This window comes from Siphateles boraxobius, unplaced genomic scaffold (genome assembly GCF_051911475.1).
Source record: "Siphateles boraxobius isolate OS27281-9 unplaced genomic scaffold, OSU_SipBor_1 43, whole genome shotgun sequence".
Classification (NCBI taxonomy): domain Eukaryota; kingdom Metazoa; phylum Chordata; class Actinopteri; order Cypriniformes; family Leuciscidae; genus Siphateles; species Siphateles boraxobius.
Window position 1 is genome coordinate 1,110,928 of NW_027509064.1, and position 25,109 is coordinate 1,136,036.

At 43.4% G+C, this 25,109-nt stretch overlaps 1 protein-coding gene across 10 annotated transcripts in view; it reads right to left on the minus strand.

Annotated features, from left to right (window-relative positions):
* ptprua (protein tyrosine phosphatase receptor type Ua) overlaps positions 1-25,109 on the minus strand; it is a 555,997-nt gene that overhangs the window by 71,569 nt on the left and 459,319 nt on the right. For 5 of the 10 annotated variants that reach the window (XM_077200103.1, XM_077200102.1, XM_077200107.1 and 2 more), the window contains 3 exons: positions 22,628-22,645; positions 2,266-2,319; positions 1,863-1,899 (listed from right to left, as the gene is read on the minus strand). In XM_077200103.1, coding sequence (XP_077056218.1) covers positions 1,863-1,899; positions 2,266-2,319; positions 22,628-22,645 — 109 coding nt within the window. The remainder of the gene's footprint in view (positions 1-1,862; positions 1,900-2,265; positions 2,320-22,627; positions 22,646-25,109) is intronic. The other 5 variants (XM_077200106.1, XM_077200105.1, XM_077200111.1 and 2 more) reach the window with 2 other exon arrangements.

The window sequence follows — 25,109 nt, forward strand, 5'->3', positions numbered from 1 at the left end:
TCGAGGTTTTGTGGCACACTCTACAACCCGGTTCCTCAGAGACGTCGGATTCAGTAGCCAAGAGTTGCGTCGAACAGTAAAGAACTTATCTGAAGCAGCAGAAAGGAGCAGCAACTGGCTGTGGTTGAGACGGAAAGATTCTAGCTGGCTGTGTACAGGCCGCCATGCAACGGTTTAGTAGAATTCTTGAAAACTTGAAGAGTCTGTTGGTTTATTTGTATAGGTTGTATAGTATTTACAGTCATTACGTTCCTGTGTATATATTGCGTGAATGACGGATGGTTGGGCAGATATTGTGTTTTGCGGTAGGTGGTATGCCATACGGAACTGCATATTAACGCACCAGTGGGGCTCGACAGTCTTAGTCAAACGGGTTGGCGCGTATGGTTGGGTTGCGGAGAGATTGTGAGATTGTGGTTAGGTCTCAGCAGCAGGAGGGATGTAGAGGTCAGTAAGCTGGGCTGAGTTGAGTGGGGGACGGAGGGGGGTGACTCTGGGACGCCAGAGTCACTGTCGAGCCCTCTTGAGGTGTCGTGGGCTAGTCGACGAAACACTGTGGACGGAAGGTGCCCACTTGAAGACCCTAGAGATGTCCCCTACTCAGCTCAATCCGGACGGTTGTCATGGGGGGACCACACTGTGGTTGCAGCCGTTGTGTGTGCTGATGCGTGTTAACACTAGACAGAGGGAGATTTACATCACCATATGGAAAGAAGCGTAAATGGATGGAGAAGCATAGGTTACTGTAAAACTATGTCTTAGTTGGTGCTTATCTTGGCGAAAGCCGAGTACAAATCAGCATGAAGTTTAACATCTACTCTCGTGTAATGAAAATCATTATATATATATATATATATATATATATATATATAATATTATTATATATTCTAGATACATTATCACAATTATTTAGATTTTTAGAATGCATATTAGCTTCCCTTTCCCATTAAACTGGATTAATAATGGTTGTTTAATAATGGTTGATTTTCAAAGCACTAAAATTAGAGATTGCCATCCAACCTGAGGACAATTTTTTTTTTTTTTTATGTTTGTGTGACCCGTTAAATTCTACATGCACCACTATGCAATTCTTACACAATGCATCTTTGATTTGGCCAAAATTAAGCAGGTAATTATCTCCAAGCAGATATTCTGTTGAATGAAGAGTTTGTGCCACACACAATTCATAAATGTTGTTCTATAGTATTCTATAGTGCTGTTGCGTGCCAACAGAGAAAATAAGATAAAACGTCAAAAACAATATCTGCATATGAATCATTCAATCCATTGTAGAATAATTGGGGCACACACACACACACACACACAGACACAGACACAGACACACACACACACACACACACACACACACACACAGACACAGACACAGACACACACACACACACACACACACACACACACACACACACACACACACACACACACACACACACACACACACACACACACACACACACATGTAGTGTTTCCATGTTTTATGGGGACTTTCCATAGACATAATGATATTTATACTTTACAAACTGTATATTCTATTCCCTTACACTAACCCTACCCCTAAACCTACTCATCACAGAAAACTTTCTGCATTTTTACATTTTCAAAAAACATCACTTAGTATGATTTATAAGCTGTTTTCCTCATGGGGACCAAAAAATGTCCCCACACGAACAAGGATTTCAGATATTGCCATCCTTATGGGGACATTTTGTCCCCACAAGGTAGGGTTTACCAGGCCACACACACACACACACACACACACACACTTAAATGAATTTTTTTTTATCAACAAATACACAATACAAAAACAAAAGTGATATTAAAGTAGCAGAAGTATATAGACTTACCTTGTGTTGCGATGAAATGATTGGAGCGCTGGTACCCCTGAGAGAGAGAGAGAGAGAGATAGAGAGAGAGAGAGAGAGAGAGAGAGAGAGAGAGAGAGAGAGAGAGAGAGAGAGAGAGAGAGAGAGAGAGAGAGGAGAAGGAGAGAGAGAGATAAAGAGAGAGAGAAATGATTATCAATCAATTGTGTTATGTTAAATGTGTTATGTTAAATGCATTTGAACAAAATTAATCTATTATATTCTGACATATCCCATTTGAAGGTGAAGTGAGTAATTTCTGTGCCACTTGCATCAACAACAAAAAAAAAAAATACACATAAAAAAAAAAAACAATGACTGGTTTCCCAAACACTCCCCCTGTCCTCCACTGGTCAGACAAACACATAAACTGTCCCAGACTCACGCCATTGTTGTCTCCAAACTCACGCCATTGTTGCAGTTGACTCTGCACATTAAGCTGAGATAGGAGAAAGAAATTATTAAGCTATCCCGTAAAACGCTATCCATACCATTATGAGCAAGCTAATCTACTATTACTGAATATGTTAAATGTTTCTTTAATACAATTAAACAAATCGTGAGCTTAGAATTATACAGTTCTATCTCCGTTTAGGGTAGTTCTGAGAAATTGAGCATCAAAGTTTTTACATCCCTCCTGTTTTGTGAGATGGAACCTTTTTATTTTATTAATAACTACTAACAAAATATTTTTTTTACAAAAATAACCCCACACAGGCATTAATAAACACCCAGTGGATAAGATTATGTCAAAAACTCAATTTCGACCAAAAGTGGAGATAGAACCGTATAATTCTAAGCTCACGAAATGAAAAAATAAAAACACAGTGTAGAGATGGATGATAATATTTCCCAACCTCAAGACCAAAATGTAATTTCTGACAGAAACATAAAATCACATAAAGGGGAAAAAACCTTTTTAAGTGTGGCTGAGAATGTGACAGCAGAACATGCATCTCTGTATCTCAAAAAATGAAAGCGATTATACTTGACATTTGATTACACAAGCAAATATTCACACGTATCTGTAGTGTGTCCATGTGTGTATCATCTAATATTGAGCTTTAAGAATTGAATTTACTAATGTATAGTAAATCCTAGAAAATGTTATCTCTGTTCAAACATATTTGAACACTGCATTCTAAATGAACGAAATGAAAAGCATGAAATGCCACATATCACAGCATTAGATAGAAGACCACCAGCTCTTGGGTCACCTGTGATGTAAAACTAATTAACAAGACCTGACAGACCAGGTTCCATGATTATTTGAGATACAAAATTAATATTGCCTAAAAATTGTTTTTTTGTTAGTTTTTTTTGAAGGGTGCATTTCAATGTTTTTAAGCCAAAATTAAGCATTTAGTTTAAGTGATTTGAGTAAAACCAATGTGCATTTTTGTTCGGGTGCCCAGGGGAATCCGTCCAGATTTGCACAAAATATTAATCAGTCAACACAACACAACTAAAAGGTTTTAGCATTTAATGAGATATGTTCATTTAAATATCAGCCTTTTGTGAAAACAACTTAACAATTGTTTGTAGACAAAATGTGGTGTCACATTTCTCTAAATGACTAGAACAGCCTCTTATTGAGATTTCTTTATTCTTCAATGCACATTAATCAACATGAGTACAAAGTCCAACATGTAAATGTGCCAGATTTAGCCATATAGGCTAATTTTCATCTGCAGTCCCTATAGCAGGTTGATGATTAAAACAATAAATACACTACACCAATACAATAAATACATTAAAGAGGTGTATAGACACAGATTAGAATGCATCAACAACACATAAGCACACACAGAAACACCACTATAGCAATGAATACAAACACATTATTCTGGATTATGGCAGCATATTAGATTTGTCAATAACCTTTGTTTTATGGATTTGGAGAATGATTTGATAGATGTGATGTTCCTTAGTTCCCTTTCAGTTGATAACGTTGGACGTAGTCGACTTCGACTGAATGGGGATCGCGTCAGAGAGCCACTCGTCTTCGAGTACTACTGAACGAGCCAATGGAATTGGCGTGCGTGATTCGCATCACACACTCCACCCCCGCGGCGCGGGTATAACTACGGAAGTGGATGCACGCACTAGTTGCCTTTTGCTTCGGAACCCATCGTTATTGATGTCTCTGAAGAGTGCTGTTGTTTCAACGAGCAAGTGCGTCGGTGTTCTTGCTGAAAGACCTCCCAGTGTTGGTGTTCTACAGCATGGGTGCAGCGGTGATCGCAAGCTTCTCAGCTCTCAACTGCTGTTTTAACAGCACCAAATTTTTAACTGTTTTGTTGTGTGTTGACGGCTGGTTAGAGGGCGAGAAGTGAGTGCTTCACTGTTTAAGTTTGAATGATTCAGTGTTGCGACGGTTCCCTGTGTGCTCCGGCACTGGTGACTATCCCATTTGCTGAGGGAGCTTTCGTGGATGAGTCATGTTCTCATTGCGGGAACATGGCGATCTCGGTGTTGAGATCGAGACTCGCCTATGTCGAAAGTGTAGTCCCCGACTCTGGGCCACACACCCTGGCCATTCTTCTTGGTTATCTTCCCAGAGGAAGACTGGGGTGCCGTCCATGCTGGGTGATCTGAGGATCACAGTGAGGGGCAATCAACCCGGTACGTCCCCGTGGGTCCCTCACTCCTACTTTGCACCACAGCCGGCGGAGCTCCCAAGTGAACCTGCTGGTCCCTCTGAAGTGGACCGACCAGTTGTTTCATTTAGGGTCCCTCCAGGGGACAGTATGTCTATTGCAGCATCGGAAGGGGAGCTGAACTCTGGAGATGACGACTTGGCCATGCTGCCTCCCTCTGAGAGACCGGCGTTGCCCGAGCCAGATCCAGAGATGTCAGCCATGCTGAAAAAGGCCACCGAGGCGGTAGGGCTCGTGTGGAACCCTCCACCATGTCCCAAGCCGTCTCGGTTGGATGATTGGTTTATCGGAGCGGGCCGGGCTGGTTCTCAGCCCGCCGCCCCCGGTACCTTTCTTTCCTGAAGTGCATGAGGAGCTTACGAGGGCGTGGACGGCACCTTTCTCTGCCCGAAACCGCCTAAGTAGCTCTCCCCCCTCACTACCCTTGACGGGGGAGCGGTGAAGGGTTATGAGGCTATCCCTCCAGTGGAGCGTTCTGTTACGATGCAACTGTGTCCGGCAACTGCTGCTTCCTGGAGAGGTGATCCTCGTCACCCCTCTTAAGCCTGTAAGTTCTCGTCCGCGCTTGCGGGCAAGGCTCACAAAGCTTGTACGCAAGCCACTTCATCTCTGCATGCCATGCCGTTCCTTCAGGTCCACCAGGCCCACTCCAGGTGCTGCCAAGCCAGGTGGTAAGCGACAGCAGAAACGTTGAACCTGGACGGGCTCCCCAGAGATGGAGAAGTTGTTCTTGGAGTGGTCACCGATCCACTCCCTCCGGCTGGTTGGAGGGCTGGCTGGAGCTTTTTGTTGTGTGGGTGTATTTTTTCCGCCGTTGACGCCTATAAAAACGTGGTCAACGGTACCCACATTTTCAAAAAAAGAGCAAACTTCTCTATTCCTGGGGCCCCAAGAGGGCCAGTCTGGCGGGTGTGACCCTCTATAGCCTTACACCCCTCAGCTCCCCCTTGGTCGCCAGCAGGCAGCTTGGTGCGTTCAAGGACCCGTTCATCCGCCTTCTCACATGCCCACTGCCGCTAGTGGAGACAGGTCAGTGTTGCACAGCACACTAACACCACACTCTCCACTTTGCTGCCCCACCACAGGCTCGGCTATCCCGCCCAAGTCAGTGATAATCGTCACACTATGTGTTGAGCAGATGTGCTCCTGAAAATCCGGTGATATTCCTCACACCTTGTGTTAGGCAATGCTCCTGACTTGTGCGCGCTTATCTTTTCCTGCTGGCGAAGGATTTGATATAGCCGCTCCTCCAGCCGGTATGAAGGCCAGTTGTAAACTCGTTCTTCATGCTACTAGGTGGTGGGTCATGACCGTCTTGGCCCAAGATTGGTCTGCAGCATCTGACCTGAATGACATGTGCTTCAGATCTCTACCTTCCGCACCGCAGGCCATCCTGTGAGTTACATGTGAGGGTGTGAAGTATCAGTACATCAGAGTGTGAGTCCTTCCCTTCGAGTACTCCATAGCCAGATGGGGTTTCAGGTCAACTGGGAGAGAGCAATCTCGCCCACGGGTTGATTATCTCTTTTTCAGTTTTGGAGGTGGACTCGATCCAACACATCTCTCCACTAGAGTGTGTTCGGCTGGTGTGTGTATTGAAGTGAGAAAGGGTTCCACTGAAAGAACTTTCAGAGGCTCCCGGGGCATAAGGCAGATGCAGCCGCTAGGCTTCCTCCATATGGAGGCCACTTCAGCGCTAGCTTCAGATCGAGGCCCGAGGTGACCGTGTCAGAGCAGCACACCATGTGTGACAATGGTTCACCCCGGTCTGCTGCCAAACCTTCACTGACTGAGGGGCCATGTACAAAGGGCGTGCTTTAACGGAGGCTTGGGTGACCTTCGACTGCACGCGCAATCATGCCTTGAGTTATTGACATTGTGGCCGTTGCGTAAGCTTCCCTCGCATGCCACAACTCTCCTGTCACCTCCTCCGAGGAGTCAGAAGCTTCTGAGGATGCTTCATTCCACTTTTTCCCGGCCTACTCAATCGTGCCGCTGACGAGCCTCACGACAGTTATGGCCAGGGTGAGTGGACCATCCCCTGGCGGTCCAGCTGGGTCATGACCACTCCAGGGACGCACAGTTGCCTCTCCAGATTCGTTGCATTTAGTCTATCCGAGCGGACAACCCTTGGACAGACGCTGACTCTCAGCTGCCCCCGGGGGCCCGCAGAAATGCGTTCCCCAGTGAGCCTCCTAAAAAGCGGAAACCTCCTGTTTCCAAGCGAAGTTGGCCCACTGAATGGTGGCTGCCTTCATTTTTGATGAAAAAATTCCGAGATGCTCTTTATCCTCTTGGGCCTTATCTCTGGTGCAACTGCACTGCAGAGACTACCCCTGAGCCACTGCAGGCAGTGGGTTAAAAATTATGTTAAAACAGTTCTCCTGCTCGCAATGGTCTCTACTAGAGGATAGGGACTTGCTAGCTTTCGGTCAACGAATTGTGCCTGGAGTTCGGGCCGGCTAACTCTCACGAGCTGAGACCCCGGCCTGGATTGTGCCCAAAGTTCCTAACTCTCCCGTAATAGGAGTAGGTGGTGAGCCTGCAAGCGCTGCCCCGGAGGAGGCAGACCCAGCCCTGGCTTTCTCTGTCCGTCCGCTTCATTGCGGGTTACGTGTACAGAATTTAAGCCTTAGACCTCAGACCAGCTCTTATCTGTTAGGAATTCAGCAGAGAGGGAAGGCTGTTTCCAGGCGAAGTTGGCCCACTGAATGGTGGCTGCCTTCATTTTTGATGAAAAAATTCCGAGATGCTCATGTCCACTTAGGTGTTTAGCTCCTCTATAATGAGTGTGTGCTCCGCCTGGGTGTTGACAGAGTGCTTTGCAGAAAGATTCTAGAGTTGGGGGCTTGGCGACACCTAGATTGAACCGCTGCTTCGCGTGGGCTTCCTTCTCATGAAGCCAGTTTCACCGTGAGCCTGATTCAAGTGTCGGCTTGCTGCGCCATTACCCTCCTGTGGACTAGATACGTGCGCCATTCTACTCCACTTGAGTTCCCTTAAACCGAACCCTGTTGAGTTCCTCCTCACCCCTCCGGCGTCGGACATGCGGAACGTCTGGTGTTAGGCCTACCACTCGTAAGCAGTGTGGAACCTGTGTTAGGCTGAGTCCATATGTTGCGGTCCCTACGGTGATCCCATATGTGTATTCCTCCACGCTATGACTCCCTACGGCGAGCCCGTGTCTTCCCTTCGGCAGAGCCTCTCTGCCGTCACTGTCTGGTGAGTCTCCCCCCGTTTTAGGCTGGAGCCACCCCAGTGTCATTCCATATGTCATATTGCCCGTTCATCTGCCCAGTTCATATGTTTATTCTCCACGTTACCTCTCTTCGGGTAGGATGTGGCTTCCGCAGCGTCCCTTCCTTCCAATGAACGGGGAACGCTTTCCCAGTGGTCCTGTAGGAACAGCAGTTACTTCCCTGGCCTAAGCCGTCCTTCCCCACCTTAAAATTGTGGGGGTATCAGGAGACTTTTGTCTAGGCACTGGAAGGTGGCACGCTTTAGTGGTGTTTTCAATGGTTATCCCCATTCAATCGAAGTCGACTACGTCCGATGGTATCGACTGAAAGGGAACGTCCTGGTTGCGTATGCAACCCTCCGTTCCCTGAAGGAGGGGACGGAGGACGTAATCCCCTTGCCACTACCGCTGGACCACCGCTGACTCCGGGTAAAAGCAACTAGTGCGTGCATCAACTTCCGTATTTATACCCGCGCTGTGGGGGCGGAGTTTGTGATGCGAATCACACACAACCAATTCCATTGGCTTGTTCAATAGTACTCGAAGACGATTGTCTCTCTGTCGTGATCCAGTCGAACTCGCCTACGTCCTCCGTTCCCTCCTTCAGGAGGGTTGCATACGCAACCAGGATGTTCTGTGGGTATGGTATTCCATGTATGAGCTGCTCGAAAAGATAAAGCTGACTGTCCAAAACTACTTTTTCTACATGGTATTTTGCAATCCCCTCTTTTGGATGCTCTGGTGGATGAGTTTAGATTTTGTTGGACGAATTTATTGAGTGGAGGGGGAGCCATACCATGAAAAGTTTTATATACAAGTAAGATATCTGCAAACTTAATCATGTTTTCCCAATTTAGCAGATCATATTTAATTAAGATTTTACAATGGTGATATGAATTTGTCTTTTTATCGAACGTTTTTAAGGCCCGTTTATAAAGTGTTTCAACTTCGTAATGTGGTCCGACCTATCTGTGTCCAACTGGTAAGACATTAATTCATGTGTGATAAAATCATAGCATTAATATATAACTTTGAGGCCTCTGTAGTTAAATTATTCCTAATGTGTCTGAAATTTGCCAAATTAAATTTGATTCTATGTATGACTATTTTCACCTGTGGTTTAAATGAAAGACATGAATCTATTATTATTCCCAGATATTTGAATTCTTGGACTACTGCAAGTCTTTTCTCTGCTACTATAACATCTGGGTCTAGACCTCTATTTGCGGATTTCGAAAAAAAACATACTGATTTATCAGTGTTAATGTGCAGACACGAGTTTGCTTGTCAATTGGAGATATTGATCATTGTAGCTGATAGCTCTTCTGCAGCTTGTCTCTTGTTTGTAGCATGTAGATATATCACAGTGTAATCAGCATACATCTGGCAGGAGACATTAGGTGGACAGACCTCAGGTAAGACCATTGATATATAACCTGAATAACAGGGGATCCAAAATGGAACCTTGGGGTACACCCAAATTAATGTCAGTTATTTGGGAGATGTTATTATCCACACGAACACATTGTTTTCTGTCTGTAACATGATTTTATCCATTTAATGACATCTGATGAAAAATTGAACTTTGATAACTTAATTAAAACCTCCTGATTTACCAAATCAAAAGCTTTTTTAAAATCATTTTTAAATCATGAAAAACAGCTCCGACCACCCCACCCTTCTCCAGTTTAGCCTTTATATTTTTCAACAGAAAGACATTAGCCGTTTCCGTAGAATGATATTTTCGAAATCCAAATTGCATCGGATGTAATGGGAAGGAACCTGCATTTAAATGCATTGTAATCTGTTGAGATATCAATTTTTCTGCAATTTTTTAAACTACTGGAAGAATGCTTATCGGTTGATAGTTGCTGATAACACTATGATCCCCGCATGTACATACCGGTGTTATTATTGCAGTTTTCCGAGAACTGGGAAACACTCCATTAATTGACCAATTAACAATTTTTGTAATAGATTGAATGAGTGCCCCCTTATAGGTTTTTATGAATGCTGTGTCCATCCCATATATATATATATATATATATATATATATATATATATTTCCCTTGAACGAAAGAGATGATCGAATTTACTTTAAAGTTTGTCACTTGTATCTAAAGGAGTTAGAGAATAATTTGATCTGGCAAAATTCTAGGATAGAGCATTTATGGAATTAAATGCTGCAGCCACTTTACTTGGATCATGGGTTACATTTCCATCTATATTCAATTGTATTGGTTTATTGATGGTGCATGATTTATTTCCCTTAGCTTCACGAATAGTGTCAATAAAAAATCTTGCTTTTGCCTGCCTGAGTTTTTTTTAAACCTTATTCCTCAATGTGGTATATAAACGACTCTCATGAGACAGTTTATTCTTGATAGCCATCTTAAGGGTGTGGTCCCTCTGTTTCATTAATGACCTTATAGTCTCATTTATCCAAGGTAGATGGTTTCTTTTGCCAGGTTTACTTTTTTTTCTTCATAAAACTATGTATAATTGTTTCAAGCTTAACCATCAGAGATTTACAATTTATCAACACTTTCATGAGCCAGATGTACATTCCAATTGATTTCTTTAATTGCATGTTAAAGAGTGAAATGTGTATGTCTCAAAAAATTGTGGTGTGTATTAATTGTCAATGGCTTAACACAGTTCAATCAGAGTTGAAACTACCTGTTTTATAATTTTAGTATTACTGATTTTAAGTGTTTTATTTATTTGTTTTCGCACTGAAGCCAGGTTTACCATTTCTTATCATTAATGAATAATCTAATCTTTTGGTTTGGGGTTGTAGTTTCAAAGAAAATAATTAAGAGTCTTTCATTTGTAAATTATTACTGTACATAAAATTGCTATACATCTAAAACTGGCAATGTGTGTGTGTGTTTTTTTTTTTTTTAAATCCATCTAAAATAATATCATGATCTGATACTTCTACTATGATATAAAATGAATAATTTTGTGTATTTTTTTTTAACTTTGGTTAAATCGCCCACCCTGAAATATCTACAACTAAGAAGTTGTTCCACTCATCAACTCACACTTTAAATCGACAGCCCTACAGACATAATGTGACAAAGGGGGTCCCTTATTCACATTAGTGTGGGCCACATTGAGAATGTTGTATAGGCTCATCCCTTCATGTATGTGTATGTATGATATGCATTGTGTAGGATTTATTGATTATTATTGGACAAATAAAAAAAATGCTCTGAATAATAGTCTCAATCAAATCCTATGGGTGCCCACTTTTTTCCACGAAGGACCAAATAAGGAGTTTTATTTTCAACCACTTAAAATTGTTGAATCAAGTCCAACTTTTCTTGTGTATATATATATATATATATATATATATATATATATACTACTGTATATATATATATATATATATATATACTGTGTATATATATATATATATATATATATATATATATATATATATATATATATATACACAGTATATACATACATATACACAGTATATACATACATATACATACAGTTTCTCAAAAAAGTGAGTACACCCCTCACATTTCAGCAAACAATTTAGTACATCTCATAGACTAAAATATTTTAGATAATATTTTAGAGTAGTGAATGTGCTGCTTGTATAGCAGTATATATTTACTATCCTCTGAAAATAACTCAACATAAACCATTATTGTCAAAATAGCTGGCAACAAAAGTGAGTACACCCTAAGTGATGAGAGCTGTACGTCGTTTAACCATGCAAAGCCACATGTACTGTTCATCATGTTCATGTTTTGTCTGCTTGACAGGACCATACAAATCTTGTATTAGAGCAGTTAAAATTTGCGCTTTGATTACAATTCTCTCTTTCTGACCACTGGATGTTCAACATGGCACTTCATGGCAAAGAACTCTAAGGATTTGAGAATTAGAATTGTTGCTCACCACAAAGATCGCCTAGGCTATAAGAAGATTGGTAACACCCTGATACTGAGTTACAGTACAGTGGCCAGGGTCATACAGGGGTTTTCAAGACGGATTCCACTAGGAACAGGCTTCGCAAGGGTCAATCAAAGAAGTTGAGTCCTCATGCTGTGCATCAGGTGCAGAAGCTGGCTTCAAAAGAAAAACACATGAGTCCTCCCAGCGTTGCTTTAGAGGTTGCAGAAGCGGAAGATTAGCTTGTCAGTGCTCAGACCATACGCAGCACACTGCTACAAGTCAGTTTACATGGCCGTTGTCCCTGAAGGAAGCCTCTTCTGAAGCTGGCTTACAAGAAAGCCCGCAAACAGTATGCGGAAATCAACCTGTCCAAGAGCATGAATTACTGGAACCATGTCCTGTGGTCTGATGAGACTAAGATACACTTGTTTGGCTCAGATGGTGTCCAGCATGTGTGCTGACGCCCTGGTGAGGAGAACCAAGAAAATTGTGTCTTGCCTACAGTCTAGCATGGTGGTGGTAGCATCATGGTCTGGGATTCATTGAGGGAAACATGGATTCCAACATGTACTGTGACATTCTGAAGCAGAACATGATGCCCTCCCTTCAGAAACTTGGTCGAACGGCATGATAACGACCACACCGCCAATATGACAACTGCCTTACTGAGGAAGCTGAAGGTGAAGGTGATGGAGTGGCCAAGTATGTCTCCAGACCTGGGGCCTCATGTACAAAGACTTGCGTTGAATTCATACTAAAACATTGCGTACGGACAAAGCTGTAAATGTGCGTGCGCACAAAAAAAATCAGATGTATGAATCTCTGCGTACGAAGGATCCCACGCATATTCTCTTTGTACATCCCAATTAACGTAAAAATGAGTGCACATGCACGAGCACAACGCCCCACCCAGTCTCCTCCCTTAATTAAATACATTTAAATATGGTAATGAGTTCACTTTGGCAAAAGAAAGGAGTAAGAAAATGGCTAAAGCAAGCGGCAAGAAGTGAAACTTTACAGAAAGTGAATCGGAGGTGCTACTATCGGAGGTAGAAACGAGAAAAAAACTTTAATTGTCCTCCGGAATTAATAACAAAAGGAAAAAATATGAGTGGGAGAGTTTGGCTGATGCCGTCAATGCGGTGGGATCTGAAAGTCGCACTGTAAATGGACTTAAAAAGAAATGGTCTGATATAAAGGTGGACATTAAATGGAGAAGTGCTGCGCACCGACAAAGTGTGGGCAGAACAGGCAGTGGTAAAGGGGTCTATGAACTTACACCCTTTGAGCAGAGAGTTGCCTCAATTATGGGGGACACCTTACTCTCTGGAGTAGTATCTGCTGCTGTGGGAAACTCGGATTTACTACAGGACTGCCACGAAGGTAACCAATATTATCTGCACATTTATTGAATGGAAATGTTTCCGATTCACATATGCAAATTCTTCTTCAGATGGCGCCTTTATAGCAATGTGTGTGCAGTCGATCGCTCCGATTACATTAGGAAAACCGGCTATCGCTGCAAATTGCGTTTTAATGTTTGGCTGGTCAACTGCATCATATGGGAACCTTATACCTGGTAGACATGCGGATGATCCCAACCCATACCGCTGGCATGAGCGGCTCAAAGACGACTGGCTTATTCCTGAGCGGTCTGCCAGTTCCCTTTGGAAAGAACCAGTTGCCAGGAAAGCAAGTGTTGTCAGCACCTGCAAGGGAATGGGTATTGCGTGGCTCCTCGCTGTTCTCTCTTTAGATTCGGACCCAACTCAGCACAGAGCTCCAAGAGGATAGCCCTTGGAAATCTGAAACGGCTGATAAGCCAGTCATCATCCTGGGCCAGAAAATCATTGTGGTCCCTAAAAACTCGTTCTCTTCGGATTCTGCCATTAGCAATGTCCTCTAATAAGGCCAAAGCTGCCATTGCCATAGACTAAGGGTTGTATCAATTTGCATATGCTTTTATATGTTCTTACTTAATTGCATAATTGATAGAATATTCCCATAAGGCTCGTGTGACAATATATGTAAATTATTTTATAAATTGCAAATTAATAGCAATGCTTCCCACAGGTGGTAGTGCGATAGACTTGTAGAACAATTCGCTGTGTAATGTTTGCAACTTAACTTCATTGCCTATAAGAGTCGCCAACGAACAAAAACTATGAGAAATGTACGTACGCCAGACATGAAATTGGCGTGGAGGAACGCACATTCTCACGTTAATTTCACTGTTAGTACATCCGACCGTGAGCGTGAAAGCTAGCGTAAGCAAAGTTTTTGTGCGTACGCAAGATTGATACATGAGGCCCCAGATCCCTATTGAGCACCTGTGGGGCATCCTCAAGCGGAAGGTGGAGAGGCGCCATGTGTTTAACATCCAGCAGCTTCGTGATGTCATTATAGAGGCGTGGAAGAGGATCCCAGCAACAACCTGTGCAGCTCTAGTGAATTCCATGCCCAGGAGGATTAAGGCAGTGCTAGATAACAATAGTGCTCAAACAAAATATTGATACTTTGGACACAGTTTTGACATGTTCACTGAGGATGTACTCCCTTTTGTTGCCGGCTATTTTGACAATAATGGCTGTATGTTGAGTTACTTTCAGAGGACAGTAAATATACTGCTATACAAGCAACACATTGACTACTCTAAAATCTATTCAAGTTTCATTTCTATAGTATTGTCCCTTGAGAAGATATACTAAAATGTTTGCTGAAATGTAAGGGGTGTACTCACATTTGTTAGATACTGTATACATGTTGTCCCACATTTGCATCAACATGTTGTCCTCGCTCACATGAGGTGCTTGGGTTAAAAACTGAACTACAGAGAACCACTTTTCTCGGAGTGATATGGGACTCAACTACGATGCAGGCATGTCTGCCTCCTGCTCGTATCGAGTCGATTCTTTCAGCTGTATGCAAGATCAAGCTAGGCCAAGCTGTCACTGTAAATGAGTTTCAAAGACTCATGGCAGTTGCCTCCAACATGATTCATATGGCATTCTGTACACGAGACCATCATGAGAATATCATGTCTCACCAGGACGGCTCTCCATGGATGATTCCCGTTAGGAGGGATCTTCTATCTCAAGTAGGGGGCAACATTTATCACCCCCAAACAAAGATATGTAAACTGTGGGTTTGGCCCCTGAGGGGAACCAACCCTTAAACTATGGTCTCTCAACCAAACTCCAGAGCTCTTCACTTTATGGTACAGAGAGCGCCGGTTGGACCGACTTAACTTCTCATTGCGGAGACACCCTCTAGTGTCATGTTTCCTATGTGGTGCTATGAGGCTGAGGCCTGCAAGTTATTCAAGAGTTCCGGCCTGGGATTTGGCAATTGATTAAGAGGATTTGTCAATGGCCACCTATGAGCCTATTGAGTCAGATTCAGGGACATTTAAGATCTCTTAAGGTTGTGTTCTTATTTCACTAAAAAGTGTAGAAGATCTGCAGGCCCTGTCTGTTGCCTCCTCCTGCCTAGTGCCTCCTGCCTGCCAGTGCCTCCAGGCATGGTAAAAGCTTTTATTCATTCTAGATCGTGTTGTGTGCCTAAGGCCTCTTGCCCTTCATCCTTCAGATGGCATAGAAAGAGAAGGTCCACTTGCGTTTCCAAGTTAGGGCTCTTAATTGTTACTCTTCTATGTGTTGTAAATCTGACCAATTGTTGGCTGTTTTGGTTCACCCAGATGGGGTTCCTCAGTATCTAAGCAAAGCATAGGCAAGTGGATTGTAGAGGCTATCTCTGTGGCTTATGAGGTGTGTGGTCTTCCTTCGCCTCATTATAGCCCACTCTACGAGGATTATGGCTGCCTTTAAAGCATTGTTATCAGGGGTTTCCTTTCAGAAGGTTTGTGTTCCAGCAAGCTGGGCCTCTTCACACAGCTTCATCAGATTATATAGCCAGGATATAAAGTCCACTTCAGGATCCAAAGTGCAGGCATTTGTTCAGTATGGCATAGTGGGTATGAACATTACTATCAACATTCTGATGCATCGTTCAGTTCCCTCAAAAGGGAAAGTCTCGGTTATGACTGTTACCCTGGTTCCCTGAGAGAAGAACAAGATGCTGTCATGCAGTCATCCGTCAACATCTCACCAATGATATTGGAGTGAGTTCACCTGCTCTTCAGATGGAGTCACACAGAATAGTGTCAACATTCTGACACAGTGTCTCGTTCCCTTCTCAGGGAACCAGGGTTACAGTTGTAAACAAGATATTTTACAATAGGTTTGATAGAAATCCAAGAAGCCCATTAGAAGTAGTTTGTACTTTAACTGAATCCTAAAATGCACTGACAATACAACATACTAAAGATACCCATGATCTGATTGAAATAAGCGTCTGGTGCAATGCAGACAATTTGACAGAGATTTATCTGTTCAACCCCAAGAAACAGAGAAAATGAATGACAGAAAAAGCTGTAGAAAATAATAAGGACAAAACAACAAGAAAAAAAGAGATAGCCTAACACAAAACTCTTTCAAAAGAAAAAAAAATTAAAGAAAAGATTTATAGAAATGTCAGACCTCCCATCTACAGCCTTAGGAGAAAGCCACCTATCTACAGCCTTAGGCTAAAGCCACTATTATTTCAACATTAATTTCCTTGATTTCCCTTTCCTTTTATTTACTTAAATTTCACTTAAATAAAATGAATGTGTGAATAGCAAAGAAACCCAGCAAGCAATTTTTAAATTAAAAGATGTCTAATGGTGCGTTCACACCGGACGCGAATAGCGCGTCAGGCGCAAGTGATTTCAATGTTAAGTCAATGCAAAGACGCGTTACGTGCGTAAAAAATTCCCGCGGCGCGAATGAGGCGTAGGGCGCGGCGTGGTAGACGCAAATACGCCTCATTCGCGCGTCAAGTTCGCACGAATGGCGCGAATTGAGCGTATGGCGCATTAAGTGCGTTACGCGAGAATAATTAAGTTAGTGCTATTTGTGCATTCACGCGTTTGACGCAAATTCGCGTCTGCTGCCAGAGTTGAAAAAATCTGAACTTCTGCGTCAATTCGCGCCGCGTTAACCAATCAGGAGCCTAGCTGCATGCTGCTGTCACGTGGTGAAGTGTCTGGAGGCTTCAATAAATTATTTTGTAAATTAACTGTCAATAGTTAAGGGTATAATCTGCGTTCAAGTAAACATATTCTTTTAAATGTTCCCTTAATGAAGACAGAGTTTGGAAAAACGTCTCGGTTACGTATGTAACCCTAGTTCCCTGATAGGGAACGAGATGCTGCGTCAAGCTGTGGGAACGCCTCTGCGTGTGTGCGTCATGAAGCACGTATGGAATCAGTCCAATGGAGAGACGGAACGTCATAGGCGGGTGACGTCATCGACCAGGAAACTATATAGCACTCCCAAAACACAAGCGCGACAGCTTCTGACAGGCCTGAAGGAAGCGCTAACGGGCATACTGGGAGTATGGCAAAACGACGCAGTGTCTCGTTCCCTATCAGGGAACTAGGGTTACGTACGTAACCGAGACGTTCCCTTTCAAGGGAACTCGAGCTGCGTCAAGCTGTGGGAACGCCACTACCCACGTCGCCATAGGAGCAAATGACCGTCATGTGGGAACTAGCGCACAGAGGACGAGAGCACCTGCGCCCCAGGAGTGGAACTTAAGTCCAATTCATAGAACTTAACAAATGTATGCGGTGAGGACCACCCAGCCGCATCACAAACATCACTTAGCGATACTCCTGACAACAATGCTTTAGAAGCAGCCATACTCCTAGTAGAGTGGGCTCGTACAGCCAAAGGTGAAGGCTGACCAGCCGACTCATAAGCAAGTGAGATGGCCTCAACCACCCACTTGCTCATTCTCTGTTTAGACGCGGGACACCCTTTCCTGGGTGGCCCAAAGCACACAAATAACTGTTCTGATTTCCTCCACAGGGCAGCTCTGTGGACGTAAGCGTCTAACGCCCTAACCGGGCAGAGAAGGTTAAGTTTCTCCTGATCTGATGACACAAAAGGAGGAGGATAGAAAGCCTGCAGCACTGTAGGTCCAACAGCATTAGTAGGGACCTTAGGGACATAACCTGGTCTAGGGTATAGAAAAGCCTTAACCATACCAGGCAAGAACTCCAGGCACAAGGGTGGAACCGACAGGGCCTGCAAATCTCAGATTCTCTTAAGTGAGGAGATTGCAAGCAGAAAAAGAGTTTTATACGTGAGAAATTTCTCAGAAACTTCCTCAATAGGTTCAAAGGGGGCCAAAGAAAGGCCCTCTAGTACAATGGCCAAATCCCAAGTCGGCACCCTCGTACGAACTGCAGGTCTCAGCCTCAAAGTGCCACGAAGGAAGCGAGTTATAAGTGGGTGTCTCCCAAGAGAAACTCCACTGAAAGGGACATGGAAAGCAGCTAGTGCCGCCACATACACCTTTAGTGTGGAGGGGGATAACCCTGCAGAGAAACGCTCCTGCAGAAACTCCAGCACTGCACCCACTGGGCCGTTAACTGGGTCCTGCCGGTGTTCTACACACCAAGAAGTGAAAAGTTTCCACTTCAGGGCATATAACTTCCTCGTGGACGGAGCTCTGGAGTGAAGGATGGTCTCAACAACCTCAGTTGAGAGACCAGATTCTATGTGCTGGGCCCCCTCAGAGGCCAAGCCCACAGTTTCCACAACTCTGGCGGGGTGAAATATCGTACCGCCCTCCTGAGAGAGTAGATCCCTCCTGATCGGAATCTCCAAGGGAGAGCCGTCCAGAAGAGATATTAGGTCCACGAACCATACTCGGGCCGGCCAGAACGGGGCTACTAGAAGTAGGCTGACCCCGTCCCGGCGAACCCTCTCCAGAACTCCTGGTAGCAGAGCAAACGGGGGAAAAGCATACAGACGTGACCTTGGCCATGGCTGTACCAGAGCATCCAACCCCAGAGGGGCTGGCTGACTGATGGAGAACCACAGATGACAGTGCGTTGTCTCCTTGGAAGCGAATAGGTCCACCTCGGCGCGACCGAAACTCAACCAAAGGAGCTCCACCACCTCGGGGTTGAGCCTCCATTCCCCCGGCCTTGGCCCCTGCCTCGACAGGGAGTCTGCTACCACATTCAAATAACCAGGAAGATACATTGCACCCAGAGACCGTAACTTCCCCTGGCACCACAGGAGGATCTGACGGGCCAACTTGTAAAGTGGACACGACCGCAGGCCCCCCTGATGATTTATATACGAGACCACCGACATGTTGTCTGCCTGAACTAACACATGATGACCTCTGAGGTCTGCTAGGAAGTGTTTCAAAGGCTTGGAACACCGCCAACATCTATAGACAATTTATATGCCATGATAGATGATGGTCCTGCCACAGACCTTGGGCTGGACGACCACTCATGACCGCCCCCCACCCTGTGAGGGAAGCATCCATCGTTAGCGTTATGCGACGACAAAGAGCCCCCAACACAGGCCCTTTGGATAGGAACCAGGTTTCTTTCCACATGACCAGAGCATGATGGCAGCGCCGCGTGACTTTGATCGTGCGGAGGGGATTTCCCCTCGGGGAGAATCCCTTGGTCTGGAGCCACCACTGCAGTGGTCTCATGTACAACAGGGCGCAAGGTATAACGTTGGACGCTGCTGCCATCAGACCCAACAGTCTCTGAAACTGTTTTACAGTGAGTAGCTGGCCTAGCTTTACTTGTTTCATAGCTGAAAGAATCGAAGCGATGCGGGTCGGAGAAAGTCGCGCCCGCATCGAGATCGAATCCCAAACGACACACAGAAAAGGAACCGCCCCAGAGACCGCCCCTGAGCCACTGCAGGCAGTGAGTTAAAAAATCTGTTATATCAGTTCTCCTGCTCGCGTGGTCTCTACTAGAGGGTAGGGACTTGCTCGCTTTCGGTCAACGTATTGTGCCTGGAGTCTGGGCCGGCTAACTCTCACAAGCTGAGACCCCGGCTCGGATTGTGCCCAAGGTTCCTACCTCTCCCGTAATAGGAGCAGGTGGTGAGCCTGCAAGCGCTGCCCTGGAGGAGGCAGATCCAGCCCTGGCTTCTCTGTCCGTTCGCTTGGACGTGTACAGAATGCAAGTCATAGACCTCAGACCAGCTCTACAAATATCTGTTGGAATTCAGCAGAGAGGGAAGGCTGTTTCCATGCAAAGTTGCACTTAGTGCTTACCTTCATTTCGGTAAAGATCCGAGATGCAACATGTCCACTTAGGTGTTGAGCTCCTCTATTATGAGTGTAAAGTGCTCCGCCTGGGCGTTGACGATATGCTTTGCTAAAACAGATTCTAGAGTTGGGGGCTGGACGACACCTAGTTGAACCGCTGCTTCCTGTGGGCTCCCTTCTCATGAAGCCAGTTTCATCGTGAGCCCGGTTCAAGTGTCGGCTTGCTGCGCCATTCCCCTCCTATGGACTGGATACGTGCGCCTTTCTACTCCAGTTGAGTTCCCTTAAAATTGAACCGTGTTGAGTTCCTCCACACCCCTCCGACGTTGGACGTGCGGAACGTCTGGTGTTAGGCCTACCACTCTTAAGCAGTGTGGAACCTGTGTTAGGCTGGGTCCATATGTTGCGGTCCCTTCGGCGACCCCATATGTGTATTCTTCCACGATACGGCTCCCTGCGGTGAGCCCGTGTCTTCCCTCGGGCAGAGTCTCTCTGCCGTCACTGTCCGGTGTGTCTCCCCCCGTCTTAGGCTGGAGCCACCCCAGTGTCATTTCATATGTTAGACTGCCCGGTTTCCGCCCAGTTCATATGTGTATTTTCCACGTTACCTCCCTCTGGGTTGGACGTGGCTTCCGCAGCGTCCCTTCCTTCCAATGTACGGGGAACGCTTTCCCAGTGGTCCTGTAGGAACAGCAGTGACTTCCCTGGCCTAAGCCCTGTCCTTCCCCGCCTTAAATTTGCGGGGGCATCAGGAGGCTTTGGTTTAGGCACTGGAAGGTGGCAGCGTTAGTGGCGTGTTCAAAGGGTTATCCCAATTCAGTCGACGTCGACTACGTCCGACGTTATCGACTGAAAGGGAACGTCTTGGTTGCGTATGCAACCCACCGTTCCCGGAAGGAGGAAACGGAGGACGTAGTCCCCTTGCCACTACCGCTGGACCACCGCTGACCCCGGGTTACTCTCGGCTCCTCAGCGAAAAAGCAACTAGTGCGTGCATCCACTTCCGTATTTATACCCGCGCCGCGGGGGCGGAGTGTGTGATGCGAATCACGCACGCCAATTACATTGGCTCGTTCAATAGTACTCGAAGAAGACAGGCTCTCTAGCGAGATCCCAATTCAGTCGACGTCGACTACGTCCTCCGTTCCCTCCTTCAGGGAACGGTGGGTTGCATACGCAACCAGGACGTTCTTAACCTTTTTGATGTCGGGGCCCAAATTTTACAGTACAGTGGCCCAGGGCCCATTCAAATATTAGCACTGTGTTGGTTTATTGATCTCACCATTGGTTTGATTTGTATCCAATAACTAAATGAAATCCACTTGCAGTTTAACAGGTTATTGTGTATGTAAACCTGCACATAGGCTACAACAAGATGCAAAACACAACAATTCATGGAACAAATCAATCTGCATCAAGAACAAATTTAAAGGCTCAAGTCAGGCATATTAGCCTAACTAGTGCTGCACGATTAATCGTATCGCAATCGCGATGTCAAGCCAATGCGATTATATGACGCAAAATGCTGCAATTTTTTTATGAAATAAACAAATAGGGCTATTAACGCAATTAACGAAGCATCTGTTATTTTTGTCATCCTTTGGCTAGTGTTACATGATCCCGCTCTTATTTGTGCGAATGCTTTTGAACCATTCATGCACGACAAGACAAAAGAGAATTTGCTGAATCAATGAAACACTGCCTGTGAATGTCACTGCCTGTGAAAATGTATATAAATAAAAATAAAAACAATAAAATGTGTTGCTAAAATAAATAAATTCATAATAATATTTTTCAAAATAAATAAGTTGTAAATTTAAATTTAAATAAAGTGCAAATGAAAAAACTATAGCTGTATAATCTGCAAAATAATTTGATAATTGTTTCAGCAGTCTACATTTTTGCATGGTAGAACCTGAAGTTGCTCTTCATATCTGTTATAAATGAACAATAACAATCACAACAGTCCAATTTGAACAAGCTACAACTCCCTATTTATGTTCCCCTCTTAATGAGACACTTGGGCCTGCTTCACAGATATTATCAGATCCAGCCTGCGTGGAATGGGGGAAAGGCTCACTCTCAGAGTAGCCTCCAGAGTTGGCATTACTGCCACTAGTGGTGGGATGGTGCATTGTAACGGCTGTTTCACACCGCAAGAGTGAGCGGCGCTTGAGCAGTGCGTCAGCGTAACTACATCGTCACTGCAGTTGCAGACACGCGAGAGTATTCACACTGGAAGCATTTGTACAGTGTCACAGTAGCGGCTCCAAAGCTACATATAAGCGAACAATTATTTACAAAGACAACTATAAATAATATATATTTATATATGGTTAAAATGGTTTATGGTTAACCCATATGGTTAAGCCACCGCGGCCCTATGGTTAAGAATAGGTGATCTACAGTATACTGTATGTGATGTAAACTAATGGTTATCAATAGCCATTAGTTTACATCACATATACTGTAGATGATCTCAAAACTAACAGAAATGAAATAAACCCCTTTAAAATCACTCTCATGGTGCAACTTTTTGTTTCAATCAGAAATGTCAACAGAAACAAAAAACTGTGTTTGTAAAACAATTTCAGGGGTTGTTAAAGACTTAAGCTTGTAAGGTTGTGAGTTACAGGGGATGATGCAATGAGATAAAATAAAGCCACAATAAACTCAAGCAACACAGACATAAAAGGGCTTGAGAAAGAAAAGGTCTGAAAACAGAGCCATGATAGTAGAATAAATGAGTCATGGACAGATGATAGGAAGACAGTTAAAAGACAAGTACTTACTTCCCTGTTTATCCGAATCTAAGAGATCCCAGACACAGAGAAAGAGAAATGGGTGAAAGAAGAGAGAAAGAGAAACAGGCTAATTAAGATGATTAGAAAAAGAGGAAACAATAAAGACTTCATACTAACCACCTGCAGTGAGGAAATCACTTCAAACTAACTGCAGATTACAGTTCAGATGAGTTGCCATGCATTGTCCCAGAACAAATGATCATATAGTTTCTTGTTCAGCTCTTTAATTTTTAAATGTATCTGTTTTAGGCACACAGTTAATAAACGGGTGTAAAAAGTTATTTTGTAATTTACTGTATCATATTTCTATTTCATGCAGACTAAGGGTGGGAAAGTTTAGGGGGTAATTTAGGGTTCTGTTTAGGGGGCAATTTGAAATATTACATTTCAATTCAGGGACCCACAGTCCAATTTTAAAACTATTCTTTTTGCGGAAATAGTTTTAAAACTATTCAGAAATTTTTAGAGGCCCAGGAGTGCAGATATTTGATGAGTTAAAGGGATAGTTCACTCAAAAATGAAAATCATGTCATCATTTACTCACCCTCAAGTTGTTCCAAACCTGTATGCATTTCTTTCTTCTGCTGAACACAAAATAAGATATTTTGAAGAATTTGGGTAAGCAAACAATATAGAAGTCAACTGAAATTCTTCAAAATATCATCTTTTGTGTTCAGCAGAACAAAGAAATTCATCTAGGTATGGAACAACTAGAGGGTGATGTTTGGGTGAACTATTTCTTTAAGGTGACTTTCATCAATATCTTCGACAATGTCTGCTATGTCGTGAAATGCAGTCAGATCAAAGGCATATTCAATTTTGTTATTGTCATTTAACATAAACTGTTTTCTGACTTTTGAACAAACTGAATTTTGAACAATTGACAGTGTGCAGTATGTGCTACATGTGGTTACATCTAAAATAAATGGATTTTATTTAAATCAAAAAATCTATTTAGCATTATTGAATCAATCCCAATATATTATAGTTTACACAAAGAAGTGTAATATAAGGTATAAAATAGCTATTTATGGTAATAATTGCAGGTTACTACTTTTTACAGTGTAAATAAATCCATTATATATATATATATTTTTACATATATATATATATATATATATATATATATATATATATATATATATATATATATATATATATATAATAAATATAATGATCATTACACTGGAATTTGATCTATTGTTTTCTACAAGAAAAAATACACATTGAAATTAAAACTTAACTAAATTTAAACTTTTGGGAAGGTTCTCGTGTGTCACAATTAGCCACGCACTCCCTGGGTGATCACAGACTACATTTCCCATCATGCATCTCCCTGGACTGATTACACCATACACCTGCACTGCGCTGATTACACACACACCTGCATCTCATTCACACACACACACACATAAACCACTTTCACCCACCACACCAGTGCGAAGTCTTGATTTGCCTGGCTGTCATTTCTGAGCGTTTGTTTCCCGTGGATTGATTAGTACCTTGAGCTTGGACTGTGTATCCCCGTTTCTGATTGTTCTCTGCCTGCCCCGACTTGGATGTTTACTGGACCTTGCTTCTCGTCACCTGCCCCAACCATTGCCTGTTATCTGATTTCTCTCTGCCTTGTCTCCATTGCTCTGTTTGCTGTTGTTGATTCCTGGCTGTTTGACTACTATCCCCTTGAGTCTGTTATGAAGCATCAGACTCACATTAAAGATCGTTTACAACATTTCTCTAGCAATCTTTAGGTGAACATGCTAAAGGTATTTGAACCTCACTTCTTCAATGTATTATATATATATATATATATATATATATATATATATAATGGCAGTAGAGAAAATCAGTTCAAAAGAGAAGTTTACACTGCTTTCTCTCTTCTCCTGTAATGTCTTATTTGGTGTGTGAAGTTAACTTGCATCAAAGTGAAATTTTTTATCATATGTGGATTGACTTTTTGATTCTTGAGTGCAAATCACTATTGAGGAGTAGAAGAAAATCAAGATATCTGTCACTGTTCTTATGAAAGTATAGTGACAAAGTATGCATTCTAGCATACAAACCTCTATAATCAGGCACTCCTTTTCATCACTCAACACCTGACTCAAGTACAACCCAGCCAGAAAAAGCAATTCAGGACTGTTCATTTACAAGTGCTGATCATAACAAAAGTGGATTCAGCCTTGAAAATAAATAAATGCTATTCAAAACCATAATAAAAACTCAGAGCCTTAAAGAGATTGACAGAACACCTAAACCTTAGTCCTGATGTCTCGACTCTTTCAAACTGCAGAGGTTTTGATTGCTCAATTCCAATGGATAACCTTCCAACTACAAGACGACACAAAATGGATTTCCTGAGACTCTAGCACAGATAGTTATAAAATCAATGCTTCTTATGTGGTACAGAGACATATGTTCGAAAGTCTTTATCTATCAAATGGTTAAAATTAGGAGCAAAGTGTTC